General features: G+C 42.8%; 1 protein-coding gene across 1 annotated transcript in view; it reads left to right on the forward strand.

Annotated features, from left to right (window-relative positions):
- Positions 1–18,578, forward strand: part of UNC80 (unc-80 subunit of NALCN channel complex) — a 502,852-nt gene that overhangs the window by 316,216 nt on the left and 168,058 nt on the right. Inside the window, exons 41-42 of the mRNA XM_078779534.1 lie at positions 5,697–5,791; positions 9,345–9,434. Of these exons, the coding sequence (XP_078635660.1) occupies positions 5,697–5,791; positions 9,345–9,434 (185 nt within the window). The remainder of the gene's footprint in view (positions 1–5,696; positions 5,792–9,344; positions 9,435–18,578) is intronic.

Genomic DNA, 18,578 nt, shown 5'->3' on the forward strand with positions numbered 1-18,578 from the left:
GACCTGTAGGAGTTTTTGGGGGACAGAGCACAGACAGGGCTGGCCTGCGGTGAGTGAGTGAAAGGCCCTCAGAGTTAGCCTCATTCTGAGATTCCAATGATTCTGAAAGCTTTGGTTTCAACAGCGTGAAGCCGTGCTAGGTGTGAGGCAGGAGCACCAGCTCAGAAGGGAGAACAGTATTCCATCGAGCTGCGGATGAAAGCCTTGTATGTGGTGAGGAGCTCAGGTGTGCCAAGGAAGGACTTCACACAACGGAGGACGCCCAGTCGGCGACTGGCTTTGGAGGCCTGCTTGGAAATGTGTTTTTCCCAGGAAAGATCATGGTTGATAGTGAGACCCAAAAGATTGAGTAAATCAGTCAAATGTCAGGCCAGGCCTGTCAGTTCATGGAACACTATGGCCAAAAATGTTACCGGGCCAATCCCACAAGAAGGTGGGAATAATTGGGGCCATTAAAGAAGAATAAGTCATACTAGTAGTAGTTATATTTATCGCCTCTACTACCAAAGGTGAATATATGAATGATCGTTTTAAGGCCATTTTCCCCGCTAGAGCGGGGGTTAGCCTTTCGGGCCCCATGACAATCATGGTTCCCTGTTTGAGGCGATGTTTTTATGGCCGGATGCCCTTCCTGACGCCAACCCTTGGTCGCCTCTTACGATGCGCAGGGATACGGTGTATCTATTCTAAATCGGGGTACACACCGTGCTCATTCATCCCAGCAAGCTGGTACTCAATTTGCCGACCTCGGAAGGATGACAGGCTGAGTCAACCCCCCTGGCGTTAATTCAGCGATCGACCGGGATTCGAACCCAGGATCCTAGGATCCCAAGCCGGCACCCTAACCGCTAAGCCAACACCAGGCTCTGCTACCAAAGGTGAATGGAGGTGATCTTTTCACCACTGTTTGTTTCTCTGTCGGTTTGTGAGCAGGTTATCTCAAAAAGCTTTGGACAGATTTGGATGAAACTTGGTGTGCAGGTTGAGTGTATGACAAGGACAAAATGATTAGATTTTGGTGAAGATCCGGATCTGGATCCAGATCCTATATATTTTTTAATTTTCCAAGTGGTTCTTCACCATTGAGAGATAAGGCCAAAGCGGTATAGAGCACGATATTTCAAAAAGTTGTGGACCGATTATGACAAAACGAAGTGGATGAGTTAGGTAGATGACAAAAATAAGTTTATTCGAGTTTGCTTCAGGTCTGGATGTAGATCCGGCCTGCTCGTGGGATACAAAACATAAACTGTGCTGCCTGGCAGATGTATGTGCTCTCCCGAGTGCCTTTTTATTTGCTTTTGCAATTTTAATCTACCTTGTCAGAAAACATTAATGGCTGAATTGTGAACAGCAAGCATCAGCTGTACTTCAAATAGGAGGGTGTCAAATGTGGGCATGATTGGCGAAGCTGTGTCCAATAATTTATTTGTATCCTCATCAGTACTGCAAGCCCACAATCCCACAGGTCTTCCTCTACCCTCCACATCTGCCAACAATGCATTGTTACAAAACACCAGATAGAAGTATACATACGTCTTTGATAGATGTGAGCTTTTGTCCCAGATATGTACTGATGCAACAAGTTGAAATTCCAACTCGTACATTCATCTTCCCATCATGCCCTAATATTAATGGTCTTCACGTAATATTTGTGTGCAAGATCCTAAATCCACGTCAAAAAAGAAAGAAGTAGAATTGCTTCCTGTGAGCAACAGTAATGTTCTAATTAAGAGCCCCCGTTGGACATAGTCTGAAATGGGGGCTTATGGATTTGGTTTCACCCGTCCGTGTGTCCGTGCGACCGCAACCATATCTCTGAGATGTATGGACCGATTTTGTTCATACTTGGCACAAAGACAATACATGATGGTATACATATGCACATCATTTTGTTTCGCCATGTGATCAAAGATGTCCGACTTGCGGCCATTTTAGTTCTAAAAAAATCCGATAATGACCACCTCCTCGACTATTTCTCGGACATGCATTTACCGATCTTGTTCATATTTGGCACAGATAATGAATGATGGGCTACATATGCACATCATTTTTTTCGAGATTAGATCCAAAATGGCCGAAAAGTAGCCATTTTATTACTTTTTTTTTGTTGTTTTTTTTTTTTTGTATACTGAATCGAGGCTCGTGAAAGAGCTAACATTTATTTCACAAACAAATCAACCAGACAAACAAAATATACAAAAAGAGGGAGCGGAAGACAAGATGGGGAGAGAAGGGGAAGCACACAACCACAACATTTGAGAGCAGGGAGAAGTGTGGGAGGGAGAGGGCTTGGGGGCAGGAGGCGTGGGAAGGGGAGGGGGGGGGGGGGGGAGAGGTATAAAACACAAGGGGACCGAAATTAGCGGGTGTAAAAAAGATCAAGGTTTTGGATGGGGGAGGATAAGAGATGGTGGTGAACAGCTGTTTTAAAGACCTGGAGGGTGGAGTGGGATTGAAGAGAGTGAGGGAGTTTGTTCCAGAGGCGGGAGAAAAGAGGAATGAAGGAGTGAAGGTGAGCAGAAAGTCTTGATTTTGGCAGTTTAACCATAAGAGGGTTGCAGGCAGATCTTGTGCGACCTGTCGGAATATTTGGGGGACAGAGCCCAGAGAGGGCTGGGGGGGCAAGGCCAGAGAGGAGTCGGTAGAAGACGGAAAGACCACCAACCTGCCTGCGGTGAGTGAGTGAAAGGCCCTTGGAGTTAGCTTCATCGCGGGAGATTCCAATGATTCTGAACGCTTTGGTTTCAACAGCGTGAAGACGGGCTAGGTGTGAGGCAGGAGCACCAGACCAGAGGGGAGAGCAGTATTCCATAGAGCTGTGTATGAAAGCCTTGTATGTGGTGAGGAGCTCAGGTGTGCCAAGGAAGGACTTCGCACGACGGAGGATGCCCAGTCGACGACTGGCTTTGGAGGCCAGATTTGAAATGTGGTTTTCCCAGGAAAGATCATGGCAAATAGTGAGACCCAAAAGCTTGAGTGACAGAACTTCTTGGAGAGGATTATTCAGAAAGTGGATGGGAGGGTTTTCCAGTCGGTCTTTTCGGAGAGACATCGTAAGGGTGTGAGATTTATCAGGATTGAAAGACATGTTCCATTTGTTTGCCCAGTCTGTGATTTTGTCCAGGTCTGCAGAGAGTGAGGAGGCTGCAGACTGCCGATCTGAGGGATGAGGAATGAAGCGACAGAGAGTAGAGTCGTCAGCAAAGAGATAGAGAGGATTTTCAAGAGAGTCAGAGAGATCATTGATGAAGACCAGAAAAAGCACAGGGCCCAGAACACTACCTTGGGGAACTCCAGCCTGAACAGGAAGAGGAGATGAGAGAAACCCATTCAGGGCCACACGTTGACTACGACCAGAGAGGAAGTCCGCCAGCCATGCGTGGAGATTTCCATGGATACCAAAGGAGGAGAGTTTGGTGAGCAGAGCAGTGTGCCAGACCGTATCGAAGGCACGTGAAATGTCAAGGGAGACAGCTCTAATTTCCTGTTTGGCGTTGAGGACCTCCATCCATTGTTGAGAAAGCAGAAGCAGCATGTCCAGAGTAGAGTGACCAGGTCTGAAACCAAATTGATGATCAGAGATCAAGCCATTGGAGAAGAGGAAAGATTTCATATCTGAAGCAATGATGGATTCCATGACTTTGCTGATAATTGGGAGAAGGCTGATTGGTCTGTAGTTGCTGGGATCTGTTTTTGCACCTTTTTTGTGCAAAGCGGTGATGTTGGCTGATTTCCAAGCAGATGGCAGATGACCTTGAGCAAAAGAGAGGGTGAAGAGAACAGAAAGAGGGAGTGAAAGAGCAGAAGAACATGATTTTAGGACCCGTGGGCTGATGCCGTCAGGACCAGTTGCAGAATCAGAGTCGAGGGTTGACAGAAACTTTTCCACCTTGTCAGGAGGAAAGGACACAGAGTCCAGGAGCACTTAAACGTGTCTTAAACGTGTCTAAACCTACTTAAACGTGTCTCCAAGAATTTATCGGAGATGCATCGACCGATTTTCTTCAAACTTGGCACAAAGACAATACATGAGAGCATACATATGCAGAAGATTTTGTTTTGTCATCTGACCAAATATGGCCGACTGGCCGCCTTTAACTCCTTACAGCAAAATTACTAAAACCACGGTGGGACTATCAGATTTTATGTCTTTTTCTTCTTGTTTGACATAATTTTTGAAACTCATGAATGAAAAGAAATTCAATGTTAAAACAGACTGATCTGGTGTAAGGATTTGCTGGAAGGAGAAGAAAGTCTGGAAAGGTAAAGGGTGACTTTACCTCTGGCGGCCTTGTTACCCTGTGCTCGCGAAGCGAAAAGCGAGGTTGATCATTCAGTTGTGTACATGTGCCGTGTGCGGTATGCCGTCCGTGTCTGCATTTTAAAAATTCTTTTTCTCGGCAACCGTTGGTCCGATTGACACGAAAGTTTACCATAGAAGCGCCTCCGCCAGTATAATTTTTAATTCATAATTTTGACGCCATTGGTCACGTGGTACGGACGCCATCTTGGAAAAACGTTACACCTCTATATGTCCCAAACCGCCAAATGGAAAAAATGGAAACATGGCTCATTGTCAACTACTCCCCATGGGGAATAAGATATGTTAATGATGATGTCATCGTTGCCTTCGTTATGACGTCATAATTCGACAAATACAACACTTATACATCCGATCATTATGAAAATATTTTCAGCAACTGTTGCTCTGATGGACACGAAATTTTCACCATAGGAGCATGAGCACCTCCTCCTTTCGATTATTTTATTGATAATCATGACGTCATAGGTCATGTGATACAGGCGCCATCTTGGAAAAACCGAAAAATGTTGCATCTCGATATCTCCAAAACCGCTGCATGTAATAAATTGAAACATGGCTCATTGTAAAGAATTCCATATGGGGAATAGGTGCTGTTAACGATGACGTCATGGTTGCCATAATTGAATGAATGAATGATTGAATGCCATACTTGAATGAATGAATGATCGTTTTAAGGCCATTTTCCCCGCTAGAGCGGGGGTTAGCCTTGCGGGCCCCATGACAATCATGGTTCCCTGTTTGAGGCAATGTTTTTATGGCCGGATGCCCTTCCTGACGCCAACCCTTGGTCACGCTCTTTACAATGCGCAGGGATACGGTGTACCTATTCTAAATCTGGGTACACACCGTGATCATTCATCCCAGCAAGCTGGTACTCAATTTGCCGACCTCGGAAGGATGACAGGCTGAGTCAACCCCCCTGGCGTTAATTCAGCGATCGACCGGGATTCGAACCCAGGATCCTAGGATCCCAAGCCGGCACCCTGACCACTAAGCCAACACCAGGCTATGGTCTATGCCATAATTATAACGTCATAATTCGACAGGGACAACGCTTGGTCCGATCAGTTTGAAATGTATTGAGCATGATCTATGCAACAATTATATTGGAGAATATAAATTTATGATGTCATCGCTCACGTGGTCTGGCAGCCATATTGGATCAAAGAAAAAATATGTTCAAAAACAGAAGAGTTGGCTCGCAATAAGTTGACTGAGCAGGGTAAGTATCCTGTGAATACCATCTCGTTAATATATGCCATTAAAAGTTCATCGCTATTTTGGCCAAAATGAATTAACGATCGCCATTTACAATGAACACGCATTAATGTGCCTGTATCTCTACTGGTTTTTTTTTTGTTTTTTTAAGGAACCAAGACCTTGGTGGTTCATGGACCAAATGAGTGTGACATCCCAACTCAGCTACCTGTTCATGAAGATACTCAGTTTGATGCGGTGCTGAAGGTTTGAGCCATGCTCTTTTGACGCTTCACTTTCAAATCAGCTGGTTATTAAGGCAGCGTGACATGAAAAAGAGGAATATCGGATTTGTAGACAGAAGCTAATGGCAGCTCCATTTGAGAGGTGTCACATGATAATCACACCGGTATTTTCGCTATCCTAAAATTATAAGTTGTCATCAATTTCAAAATCAATATGAGTTTCAACACACTGTTCAAATTAATTTGCAAATAAATGAAACTCAAGGGGCCTTCTCTTTATTGGGTACTGGGTAGGCAACAATGGCGGAATGTTTATGACGTTAATGATTGGTGCAAGATAACATGCATTTTAAACAGCCACACATCTATTGACACCATTTTGCCATCACTTGTCCTTTCACCTCAGTCATTCCCAAGATCTCTATTGAACCATCATATATCACGGAGATGACATAACATGAAGTACTTCTTACTTTTGGAAAGATTGGGCTTTCTTATTTGGCATCTTTTATTGTCAACCGGAGGAGTAAAGCTCCTCCTGAAACTTGGAATCAGGCTGAAATCTTCCACGTGGTGTTGCTGTCACTAGCTATTATATGGAGTCATTTTTCACATGAGATGTGATCCTTTGATGTGTTATTTACATTTTATATCCAGTTTTTCCTATGTTTCCATAACTATTTCCAATATGGCACTGCATAAGCCAGATGTCGGCTTAACGGTTAAGGTGGTTGGCTTAAGATCTTAGGGCCTGGATCACCGACACAGCGGCGCTTCCAGAAAATCATGCAACCAGCAGCCACAGGCTGCACACCAAATAATTAAATATATACTGCATAGTATTGTTATATAATTATGCAATATATACAACATATGCGTTATACATACAGTATATTATATGGTTACAACCACCAGACCGTTCTGGTTTCCCGGTTCGAATCTGGCAGGTCATGTCAAAACGACAACGACGGTCATCCGATCCAAAGACGCACTGCCGGATCTTCGCATTTAAAGCCGTGTTACCATGCAGATTGGGGTCTCGAAATCGACTGAGTGTCATGCTGATGGTCGATCATGTGACGGATCTCAATCTCACGCTGAGCAACCAGGCCACGTGATGCGAGTTTCTTGCAGGAATGGGGACTACGACCAATTTACTAGTTCATAGGATTTTGTAGATGCCAGACTGTATCGAAAGCTCGAGGTATGTCTAGAAGGACGGCCATGATTTCATGTTTGATATTGAAGGCCTCCATGCATTGTTGAGACAGCAGAAGCAGCATGATGTCCAAGGTCGAGTGACCTAGTCTGAATCCAAATTGATGATCTGAGATGAGGCCATTGGAGAAAAAGAAGGAATCCATCATTGCAGTTGATATTAAATCCATGTCCTTGTTGATTATAAGTAAGCTAATCAGTCTATAGTTAAAGACGATTGGCTTTTGCAGCTTTTTATTCTCGTCAAAGGAGAGGGTATTGCATTTGAGTCCATTTGTCTGTCTGTTTGTTTGTTTGTCTGTCTGTTTGCTTGTTTGTTTGTCCGCACAGAATAAATATGATTTTTTTCTGCAACCGTTGGTCCGATTGACAGGAAATTTTAACAATAGGTGCACCTCCACCTGTTGAATATTCTAATGATGATTATGACGTCTTAGATCACGTAGTACGTTCGCCATCTTGGAAAAACCGAAAGATAATTGCACCTCTATATCTCTGAAAGCGCTGTTTATAAAAAAAATTGAGACATGGCTCATTGTAAAGTACTCTCTATGTGGAATAACATACGTTAATGATGGTCATAGGTGCCTCCATTATGACGTCATAATTCGACAAGTACAAAACTTCATCTGATCAAGATGAAATTTATTGAGCGTCATCTAGGGATAAATTGGTGGAGAAAAACATAGTGATGACGTCACTGGCCACGTGTTTCGGCCGCCATATTTGTTTAAACACAAACGCCTTAAAAAGCACTAAAACACGTCCTGGCAAGGGTCTGCAATCTCTGATTGCTCTTTCTTTTTAATGTAATGCAGTGATGTTGGCAGATTTCCAATCAGATGAAAGTTGACCTAGGGCAAATAATTAATATGGTGAAAAGGGCAGAGAGATGATGTGCAAGAGCAGCAGAGCAGGTCTTTTTTAGGGCACGTGTGCCAACAGTTCAGTTGCAGAATCAGTCAAAGGTTGCCAGAAACTTCACCTTGGATGCGGTGCCATTTTCTATTTCCTATTCCATCTCCAGGTGCAATGTCACGTTGGATGTGGTGCCATTTGAAGAGAGGGAAGGGATGGAGGGGGAGCTTTCTCTGGAGAAAGACTTAACAAGGAGCTGCGAGGTTTTAGAGGAGGGAGACAAGTTTGAAAGGCCAATCTTGAAATTGGCAGATGTTGTTGTCTTGCTCTTCTGAGAGTGGACACACTTGTTGCAGGCTTTGTGGTATGACCTGAGAATGATTTTGGTCGTGTTTGCTTTCCAGGAAGACAAGGCAAATTGGTTCAGAGAAACTGCCTCACCACAGGATTTAGTCAGTGTACCATGGGCGGGCAAATTGTAGGATAACTGAAGACGAGATGTGAAGGATCTGCGCATCAGAGAGAGCAGCTTTCTGTGCAAAAAATTCCCAGGCTGAGTTATTATCAGGGGCAATAGATGTGGGAGGCCAGTCGTGAAGAGAGATGGCTTCTTGCAGTCCCTGCCAATCTGCCTGGGTGATCTACACGACTCACAGCGTTGAGGCAGCTCTCTGATAATTGCCAAAGAGATGTTGACTTTAACATTGGAGCAGCAGAAGAGCAGGAGACATTTACAATGAAGTTTGTCGTAACCAAATACAGAAGGGATGATTTGCCATTGACATAAATCATTTGCTAAAGTGCCATGGCTGGTGAGAGAGGTACCAACACCCAGCCAAGTTTCACGGTGACAATTGAAATGACCACATATGAGGAAGAGAGAGAGTTGGGACAAGTGGTAAAAAGTTTGGCCATGTTGTCAGAGCGATGTAGATGGATTCGTCACTGGTAGAAGGACAGTACAGTACACCACACAGACAAACAAGAGGTGGGACCGGAGGGGAAGTTGCAGCCAGATGTACTCTTGGGGGCTGGGAAGTGTAAAAATTGGTACGAGGGCAGTGAGAAATTTAGGTTTTTATACGTGCAACTCTGCAGTTAGGTCTATAACTCCGGGGTTTAGGTCTATTAAATTTGATGAGACAATACCTGGGGAAAGACACTAAGGAGTGAGAAACGTCCTGTGGGAGGAGATATTCTGTAAAACAGATTACATCAGATTTATCGGCAGCGGCCTGGATTGAGAGATCTGTCAGGTTGGAGCAGAGACCTCGGAGGTTTGTGGTCCATACAGTTATGGGTGGGACAGGATGCATCAGTGGGAGTGGGAGGGAGGAGTGGAAGGGCGAGGCTTTCAGGGGCAGGGTGAGCATGATGCGTCGAGGGTTGGGGTGAGTGGGAAGGTTTGAGTGGGTGATGTGTGAATGCATAGTTGATGAATGAAGTCCATGTACAATGCCAATCTTTCTACCTTGACTGTTGCTCCATTTGTTGTGAAGGAAAGCCTAGAATTCTTCAATATTCCTGAATCCCAGTACAACCGCTGTTTCCTGATGGATCGTCGGAGGAACCTCATTCATCACAATCGGGTAAGCAAGTATGATCAGGTACTTCAATTTAAATTCCACGAGATGTTGGAACATATTCAATCCGACTTTCTCACTTTACACCACTGATTGTTCTCACAAAAGTGATGTAATTGCATATTGCACATTCAATCAACTGTCCTGTCATCTATTCGTGCCCAGTAAAGGTGTTTTGCATGTTCTTGAAGGATTTTAAAGCAGAAATCAAACCCTTTTCGTGTCAATTATTGAAATGATCCAACGAATATTGTACACCACTCCTTTCCTATTCCATCTCCAGGTGCTGCATGACGTCATCGGCGGGCACCAAAGGGAGCCCGGCGATGACGCGTGCTTAAAGGGAGTACTGAGTTTTCACTCCGTTTTTTTTTTTCCTTGTTTGTTTGTCTGGGCAATATCTTAGCCATCCTTTGACCTAGGAAGTTGAAATTTGGGGACAATAGTCAGCACGTGTTTGGCAAAACCGTATTTTTAATTTTTTGATTAACCAATGAATTGCCTAATTATTTAATTACTATCTATTTATTAAGTACTTATTTAATTTCTTTCTAATCTGAGCAATATCTCAGGCACCTTTTGAGCTAGGAAACTGATATTTGGACACGACAGTGACCTAGTGATTTGGCTATAAAGGATATTTTTTCGATTAATCGATCAATTAACCCATTATTTAACCAAGTGAGTCAAAAACGATATATTGCAGGATATCTCAAAAAGTTATGGACGGATTTGGACAAAACTTGGTGGACAGGTTGGGTGTGTGACAAGACAGAATCGGTTTGATTTTGGTGAAGATCTGAATATGGATTCGGATATGAGAATTATTTAATTTTCTAAGTGATTCTTCACCATTGAGAGATCGCGCGGAAAGCGATATATAACATAGTTTTAAAAAGTTGTGGACGAATTATGATTGAACTAGGTGGACGAGTTGGTTGGGTGACAAGAACAAGCAGATTCGATTTTGGTTGAGGTCCGGATGCAGATTCGGCCTATCATTAGGATACAAAAAAACTGTTCAGCCTGGCGGAGGTATGCTCTCTACCGAGTGCCGTTCGAGTTATTATCGTTACTAGTGATACACATCCAAAACCATCCTTGACCATGTTGTAGAACATTGGCCGAGGCACTCACCCTTTTTTTTTTCACCTTTATTCGCTTTTAAATTTGTTTTCTGTGTTGAGCGATTGACACAAAATTTTCAACATCGGAGCGCCAACCAATGGATTTTTTTTTAACCAAGTTAAATCGTGATTAGATAGAAAATGTCGCTGCCATTCCGAAAAGTCTGTTTTCTGCAGGCATGGGTCGTAGGGTGTTTCACCTATCAGGAATAAATGGACCTCGCTTCACTCGGCCTTGGCCAAATTATTATCACCATACTCTATACAGTGTCCGTTCTGCCATAGCACTTTCTTGGCTGGCATTGCAATTATGGAGGGGTCGCCATTCTGAAGCAGAATACTCAACTGGGGATGCAATAATTTGGCATTTGTTCAGTGTACCGGTGATAGCTTGCGTGTACTCCTCTCTCCCTTCCTTTCCTGTTTATTTATTATCTTGCCGGTTGTGCCAAATTATTGCCCCACAATCCCAATGTCAATTTAACCTTGCCCTTCCATAAGCTCACTCTTGCAGAGAAAAACAACACCTGAAGAAATAATGAAAAAGACGTACCTTTCTCATATCTCTTGAAAATGCCCTTGCCTCCCTGGACTTGTCTACTTGAGTTCTTCTATGTTGGAAGATGGCAGAGTGAGCTTCCCCAATAAAACTTTCATCAGAAGTTTGTGCTATCCAGATCAGCCAAATTTTTAATTTCTATATATTTTGCTGTTTCTTGGCACCAGGTATCGAATTAATCCTCACGCATGCCACCTTGTGCATCACAAAATAAATGTATCAACTTTGGATCTAGTTCTAATATGTAGAGACACCAGCAGCCTCTGCCCTAAGCCATTTTATAACTAACTTTGTCTTTTCCAGGAATTTTATAGGATTTGGTGTAAGGAAGACAAATTTTCTCTTTACTTTCGCCTGCTCATTGACATAATCAAATGCCTGACACTCTAACATCTTGTATGCTTGGTCCGCCAGTGAAGGTACATCACACTCTGGCAAAATATCAATACCTCGGCAACCTCGATAAGTAGACTTGGCATCGTGCAGTACATATGTCTCAAGCCCAACATTAATAATTAAATTTTTTTTCGTGAAAGGTTAAAATGTTCATTAATTTTTTGCAGGTATTGAATGGATGAATAGGTTGCTGCCTTACAACGAAATTTTAACCTTTCCCTTGAGATTTCCTTTTGCATGATAAGTGCTTCTACCAAATGAAATGTAAATGCTGCATTTTTAGGGTGCGAAAGGCATCATGCATGTCTCCATTGACAGATATGTGTGCTTCATAAATATCAAATAATATCATAATCATTATTATTATTATTATTATGTCCAAAGGATTTCTTATTTTTAACTAATTTGGCTCTAAGTAACTTCTTTGCTCTTCTTGGTCATCTCATGTCGAGCTAGTCGAGCAACATTTCTCACTCGTCCTATCTTTGCTTTGTAATTTACATTGCAATTACCCTTGTCTGGGCACATCCGCCATTGTTTTTCAAAACATGGCAACATTTTGAATGCAAATGCTTTGAACAGATTTTGACTGACCTTTAAATTGTCTACTCCTTAAAAGTACTGTATGCTGCTTGAACAATATGTTATTTCTTAATCTTGCCTCTTGCTGAGGCAAAGATTATGTTACCTTGGATTGTATCAATTCCTGGTTCATGAAAAGCTTGTGCTGAGAATATTTTTTTTAGCAGCTTTCGTTTTTCACCTTTTTGAAAGTAAGAATCTCCCATTGGTCATGAATCGAAAAATATTGTTTCACATTTGTAGTTTTTACTGCAACATGCTGCAGATATACAAGAGCTTTGTGTTGCTGTTGTTGTTGTTGTTGTTGCTGTGGTTCTTCTTGGGGTCGATTTTTGAAATGTGCAGCCATTGGTTGGACAGCTGCCGGACCACACCCACATCTGTCACTTGACTCCACCCACCATAGCACCGAGACAAAATTATATGGCCGCCTTCTTGGTTTTCTGGTGGGCCATATGCATTTGGCCTGTTGGCCTCTGTTGATTATACACTGCCCGGGTTTGTTGCGTCAGATTTCCATTGCCTTTTTTGGGGGTCGAGTGTATCACACGATGAAGGACTCTGAAAAATGTAATCATATGTCAACTTATCGTAAGGTTTAATCAAGCCCGTCAGAACGTGCAGTAATCAAGCATTACATAACGTTACGTAATCAAGTGTTACATTACACAATTATGAAAAAAATAGCATTACGTAATTTTTGAACGGCTCCAGATTGGGGTTAAGCAATCCATGACCATGTGATGAATGAGCTCATTCTGATATAACAATGGCAAAGGGTGATATGGATAAGAGGTGTCAAATTAATTTTAAAAACGCATAAAATGTGTGTTTCCCAATCGTGCTGTTCATCTTTTAAGAGTGCTTAAAATACATATTTCCCAATTGGCTCGTTACCGGATTTCGTCACAGGTTGTGACCGCAGTGCAGTCATTATTGTTTAAACTGATTAATAGATTAAATCCTGGTGTATTTTCATTGTTGCCTTTTCCTTTCATTAAAAATGTGAAATTAATGGACTAATTTGCAAGCTCAATTCATTTTTTACATCCACCTCCTGTGTTCTTTTTGCTTTTGAGCCAATTCCGATTATTGCATCCTCAATGGCACCAAATTGAAAGCTATTTTCTACTTCCGAGTAAATGCAACTTGATTTACATGATGTGAATATTGCCACAGTGACAGGATCTGATGCAGCAAGGCCTACAGTTTTGAAAACATGCTCGAACCCTCCGACACTCAGTTCTGTTATTGTCACTTCGTTCTTCATCATGCTTGTATTTACGGTAGATAACAAATATAAGACCTGTTTCCAAAGAAGGAAATATCTATTATCCTTTATTTTCTCATCCAACAAGTTTTTTTTGTTATCAAATGTGGAAATTCCGAGTCATGCTAACATGATATTTGTCAAAAGATCCTAGGCTCCTCGACTCAGTTAACAAGGGCTGGTCATGCCAGTTAAGAGCTGATTAAATCTGTGTTTTATTAACTATTTAAAGGCAGGGACTGTATTGGTGGCCAGAAACTGCAGTATAAGGATTTAGAATGGCATCGAAAAGTGGCTGATATTCCTTTAACATCTGGGACATTGGGTTTCTGAACAATTCCAATTGGAAAACCAAGCAAGGAGCAAAAATGTGGAAAAAAAATGGATGCTAAAATACCATTAACAGTGTGAATGAGCTCAAAATTATAACCTCCAGTCATTGCTGTCCCATTTGTAACTGAGGATTTTGCTGCCAAAATTGGATGACAAATCTAACCTCCAGCACATTCATCAAACATAATTTGATACTCTTCATCAGTCGTAGTCGTCAGTGGCAGACAGCATATACATTATATTATCATACCAGTATTAGCAAAGGACTCTGATGAAGGTTCAAACCTCAGCCACATCGTACCAAAGGCAACAACAATTAAAAACAACAACGCTCAGCATTAAAAAAGATAGTGCGCAGACAAACAACTATAAGTTCATATTAATAGCATAGGCTTTGAATGGCCTAATGGCCTTCTCCTGTGTCATAGTTCCTTGTAAGGGGACTCTTTTAATTAAATCCGTTTTTAAACTGGCCATATGATTTTTCTATTGAATGGCACCAATGTTTGGAAAAAAATTATTTTTCTGTTTTTTTCCCGTGCATGCGGAGCAAAAAGCAAGGTTAAGCAATTGGGTCACTTCCGTCTGTACGACCATCCATCCGTCCGTCTGTCCACACACATCAGTTTATGATCGAGGAACAACTTATTTAGTTTGATTGTTATATTTTGAACATGAATCGTAACATGATTCGGAAAACAAACCTGTAGTTTAGTATTAATTTGGCTCTGATTTATCCCGATGGCCCATGCGCTGAGAATATTTTTACTTTGTCGTCCTGCCTGGCAGACAAACAGAATTGAAAATCATTGCTAACAGAAAACTTACTGTGTTTAATATTGTCATAAAGAACAAACAACAGGCACAAATAACTAATGTAACGTGTTAAATAGGGTGGTATAATAGCCACTGCGTCAATGGCTGTAAACTTCCAGAATTAATTTATTATACGACCTTTACAATCTTTATTTTATTTCAATTTAATTGTACACTGGAACACAGTAGAACACAAATCATCTTCTTATTCCTCCTAAAATCTCCAGTTTTGCAACACTTTGACATGTTAAATAAGGTGGTGTATAATGCCGGGGTCACACTATCGCGTAAAGCCTAGCCGTAAGGGCCACGTAGGGCCAATTAAAAAAAAAAAATTACGGCGCCGTAAACACCCCATAAACCGCAGGCCTCGTAGGGCCAACGCAGCTGCCGTAGAGCCACGGGATAGCCACGTACTCGCCACGTCAGACCCTTGTAAAAATTGGCCGTATCTGCCACGTAAGGCCATGTAATGTCCAGGTAACGGCCAGGTATACGCCACGTAACACCACGTAGTTGCCACGTAAGAGCCACGTGCCACGTATGGGCCACGTACTGCCACGTGGGAGCCACGTGTCCCGTAAGAGACACGTAAAAGTGCCGCGTTAAAAATCCTATAAAAAGGGGGGCCCTTCCAGTCATTCAGCATCTTGACCTTCAAGAAAGCAACATCACCATGAGAGTACCAAGAAGACAGAGACTGCAGATTGCTGTCCTCAGATATCAGCATGCCCTGTACAATGCTGCTGCTGGACTGGTCCTGCAGGAGATGCAGGTAAGAGAGATCCAGAGGAAAGCCAAGAAGAAGAGACTCTGGATGAGGAGGTGGATCTCCAAGAGACAGGAGATGGGCGTCTATGAAACCTTGATGAAGGAGCTAGAAGATGAGAGTGCCAAGGAGTTCCAGTCCTTTGCAAGGGTGTCACCTGACCTGTACCATGAGATAGTCAGAAGAGTTGGGCCAAGGATCCAGAAACAAGACGCATTCTTCAGGAAAGCCCTGTCACCTGGTCTCAAGGTGGCCATCACCCTGAGGTTAATTGGCACTGGTATATCCTACCACAGCCTGGCCCACGAGTTCAGATGTCCTCACAACACCATCAGCCTGATCGTCTCTGAGACTTGTGAGGCCATCATTGCTGAGTACATGGAAGAGGTGATCAAATGTCCCAAGACACCAGAGGAGTGGAACGAAGTGGCCACGTAACACTCCTGCCTCTCTGAGATCCCCTGCCCCTCTGAGATCCCCTACCTCTGTTGCCACCTCCTCTGCTGCTGCTGCTTCCTCTAGCACCTCTCACCATGATGACAATGTTGAGAAAGAGCTTCAAAAGCTGTTGAGAATTGCTTCAAAAAGCTCCACAACTTGTGAACACTGTGAAAGTGTCGCGAAAACTGACCACGCGGGATTAGACCCGTATTTATATGCAGCCGATTCAAAACACGTGGCGCTACAGGGTTCTACGTGGCTCTACATGGTGGTCAAGTGGCTCTACGAGGCACTACGGGGATCTACGAGGCGACTTCGTGGCTAAGACGTGGTGAGCACGTGGCGATCACGTGGTTCTGTCACCGGATCGCTCCTTATATGGCAATCACGTGGCGCTACGGGGTTCTACGTGGCCAATACATGGCCAATACGTGGCAATATGTGGCGATTACATGGCTCTACGTGGCAATAGGGGGTCCCCAATAATTGCCACGTAGTGCCACCATATTACATGGCCCTCACGGGGGTAGCCCCGTGGCCGTTAAGTAGGCGCCACGGCAGTGGACACGGCTGACTTTACATGGTAAAATTTTGAACTTTTTGAAATTCCCGCTCTACCTTGCAGTAGGTGCCACGTAGACCGCGTGACTGCCACGTGGATGCCGTAACTGCCACGGGATAGCCACGTCCCACCCCGTATCAAAAAGATGGTCCTACGTGGCCCTTACGGCTAGGCTTTACGTGATAGTGTGACCCCGGCATAAGACTGCATCAACAGTGCTAAGCTTCTGGAATATTTTTGTACGATCTTTCAAATCATTATTTTATTTCATTTGAATTATATAGTACAACACTGTGTAGGGTAAGGTGTTCCATTAACACAATAGTTATTTATGTTTTTGGTCTCCCTGTTGATTAATTCCCATCTGTAATCCGCAACAGTATATTACGTTTTTGTTTCATATCTGTGGTATTTCACACTTTTAGTTTTTGGACAGATGTGTTTGAAAAAGTAATAAATGAGGTTTGAGACTATTTACTAAGGTATGCTGTAAATTTTTAAATATTGCGGGTTGGGATTGAATATTGCAGATTTTGACCAATCATGGGCAACCTCTTATGTACCGATTTAGTTATCACGGGGATTAATTTTGACCAATGCGGTTTTTGAGCTAGGTTTTGATGGTTATCTCAAACCACAAGCCTTTTGTTGTTTGTGGCGCACCGTTAATAATGAAGCTAAAACGTAAAATGATGCAGAAAAGTGAGTTGTTAACATTTTCGACTTTACACATCTAATTGTAAATCAGCGGCGCTGTTTCGGTGTAGGTGGTAACTGAGACGCGCAGTGTGTGCAGTACTGTACCGACTGTATACCCACATCAGCACTGGGTTTATTCCACGTAATTGTATTAACTTCCTTTGTTTTTTGTTATTATTGCCTTGAGTGATTTTTATCCATCGCTTCCTCGAGGAAAATCTGTTGCTAGTGGTGAACCAAGTGCTAAAAGGTCGAGGAAAGTGATGTATTTGACTCAGAAAGTGGATGTTTTTGGATAAACTTGGTCGAGGCAAGACTGCGTTTATTTTATTTATTCACTGGTTTAGGAGCTGCAGAACGATTTATAAAATAAACTTGTCGACAGATTACAAAGGGAAACAATATAAGAGATTATGGTAATAGGGGAGGAATGGTGGGGCCTTTGGGGCTGGCAGGATGGGCTATAAGTACGCTCACTCGCCTCGAAGACGTCTAGCCTGGGTTTGAATCCTGACACAGCTATAAACTGCCATCCTGGTATTTCACAAGCAGGGTGATTCATCAACGTGGGTGTGCCGTCCCTCGGATGGACGTTTAACTGGGAATTCCATCTGCTGACATTTGTCGGTGGACGTTTAAGAACCTACAGTGTATTTTGCAAAGAGTAGGCGAGATATCACAGGCACAATGAACAAATTCGAAATTCCTGCCCTAACTACTGATGGCAAGGCAATGGCAAACCACCCAGTATAACCCTTGCTCAGGAAGCTGTGTCAGCGGCACTGACGCTTTGTGAAGAGTATGGTGCACCAGAGAGACAGAAACGGAGACAGAGAGGGGTGGGGGCTTTAACCAAATTACAGAAGTGAAGGGCCATGTTCACTTTGCTTTTGAATGTTTAATCTGCTTCAATGCAGCAGGAAACCATCGTGATGCTGATTTATATATATTTTACATGTTTATTACCCTCGCCAGAGGAGAGGATATTGCATTTCTGACTGTTTGTCTGTTTGTTTGCTTGTCTAAAAAAATATATAACCACCTTTAGAGGCCATTTTTCCCCGCAAGCGGGGGTTGGCCTTTTTCGGGAACCGTGGTTGTTGTTGTTTTTCGGTCCCCTTTTTGAAGCAATGTCTGCGTTTGTCAATGTCAATCTGCAATGTCTGCAATCTGCAATCTGCAATGTCAATGTCTGCAATGTCTGTCAATGTGTTTGCTTGTCTGCACAGAATAAATGATTTTCTCTGCAACCGTTGGTCTGATTGACAGGAAATTTTCACCATGCGTGCAACTCCACCTGTACAATTTTTTAATGATAATTATGACGTCATAGGTCAAGTGGTTTGGCCGCCATCTCGGAAAATCAAAAAACTTTGCACCTCTGTATCTCCGAAAGTGCTGAATAGAAAAAATTGAGACATGGCTCATTGTAAAGAAATTATCCATGGGGAATAAAATATGTTAATGATGATGTCATAGGTGCCTCCATTATGATGTCATAATTCGACAAGTACAAAACTTCATCCAATCAAGATGAAATTTCCTGAGCATAATCTAGGAATAAATTAGTTTAGAAAAAAAATAATGATGATGTCA

The sequence above is a fragment of the Myxine glutinosa genome, chromosome 1, assembly GCF_964187855.1.
Source record: "Myxine glutinosa chromosome 1, kmMyxGlut1.1, whole genome shotgun sequence".
Taxonomy (NCBI): Eukaryota; Metazoa; Chordata; class Myxini; order Myxiniformes; family Myxinidae; genus Myxine; species Myxine glutinosa.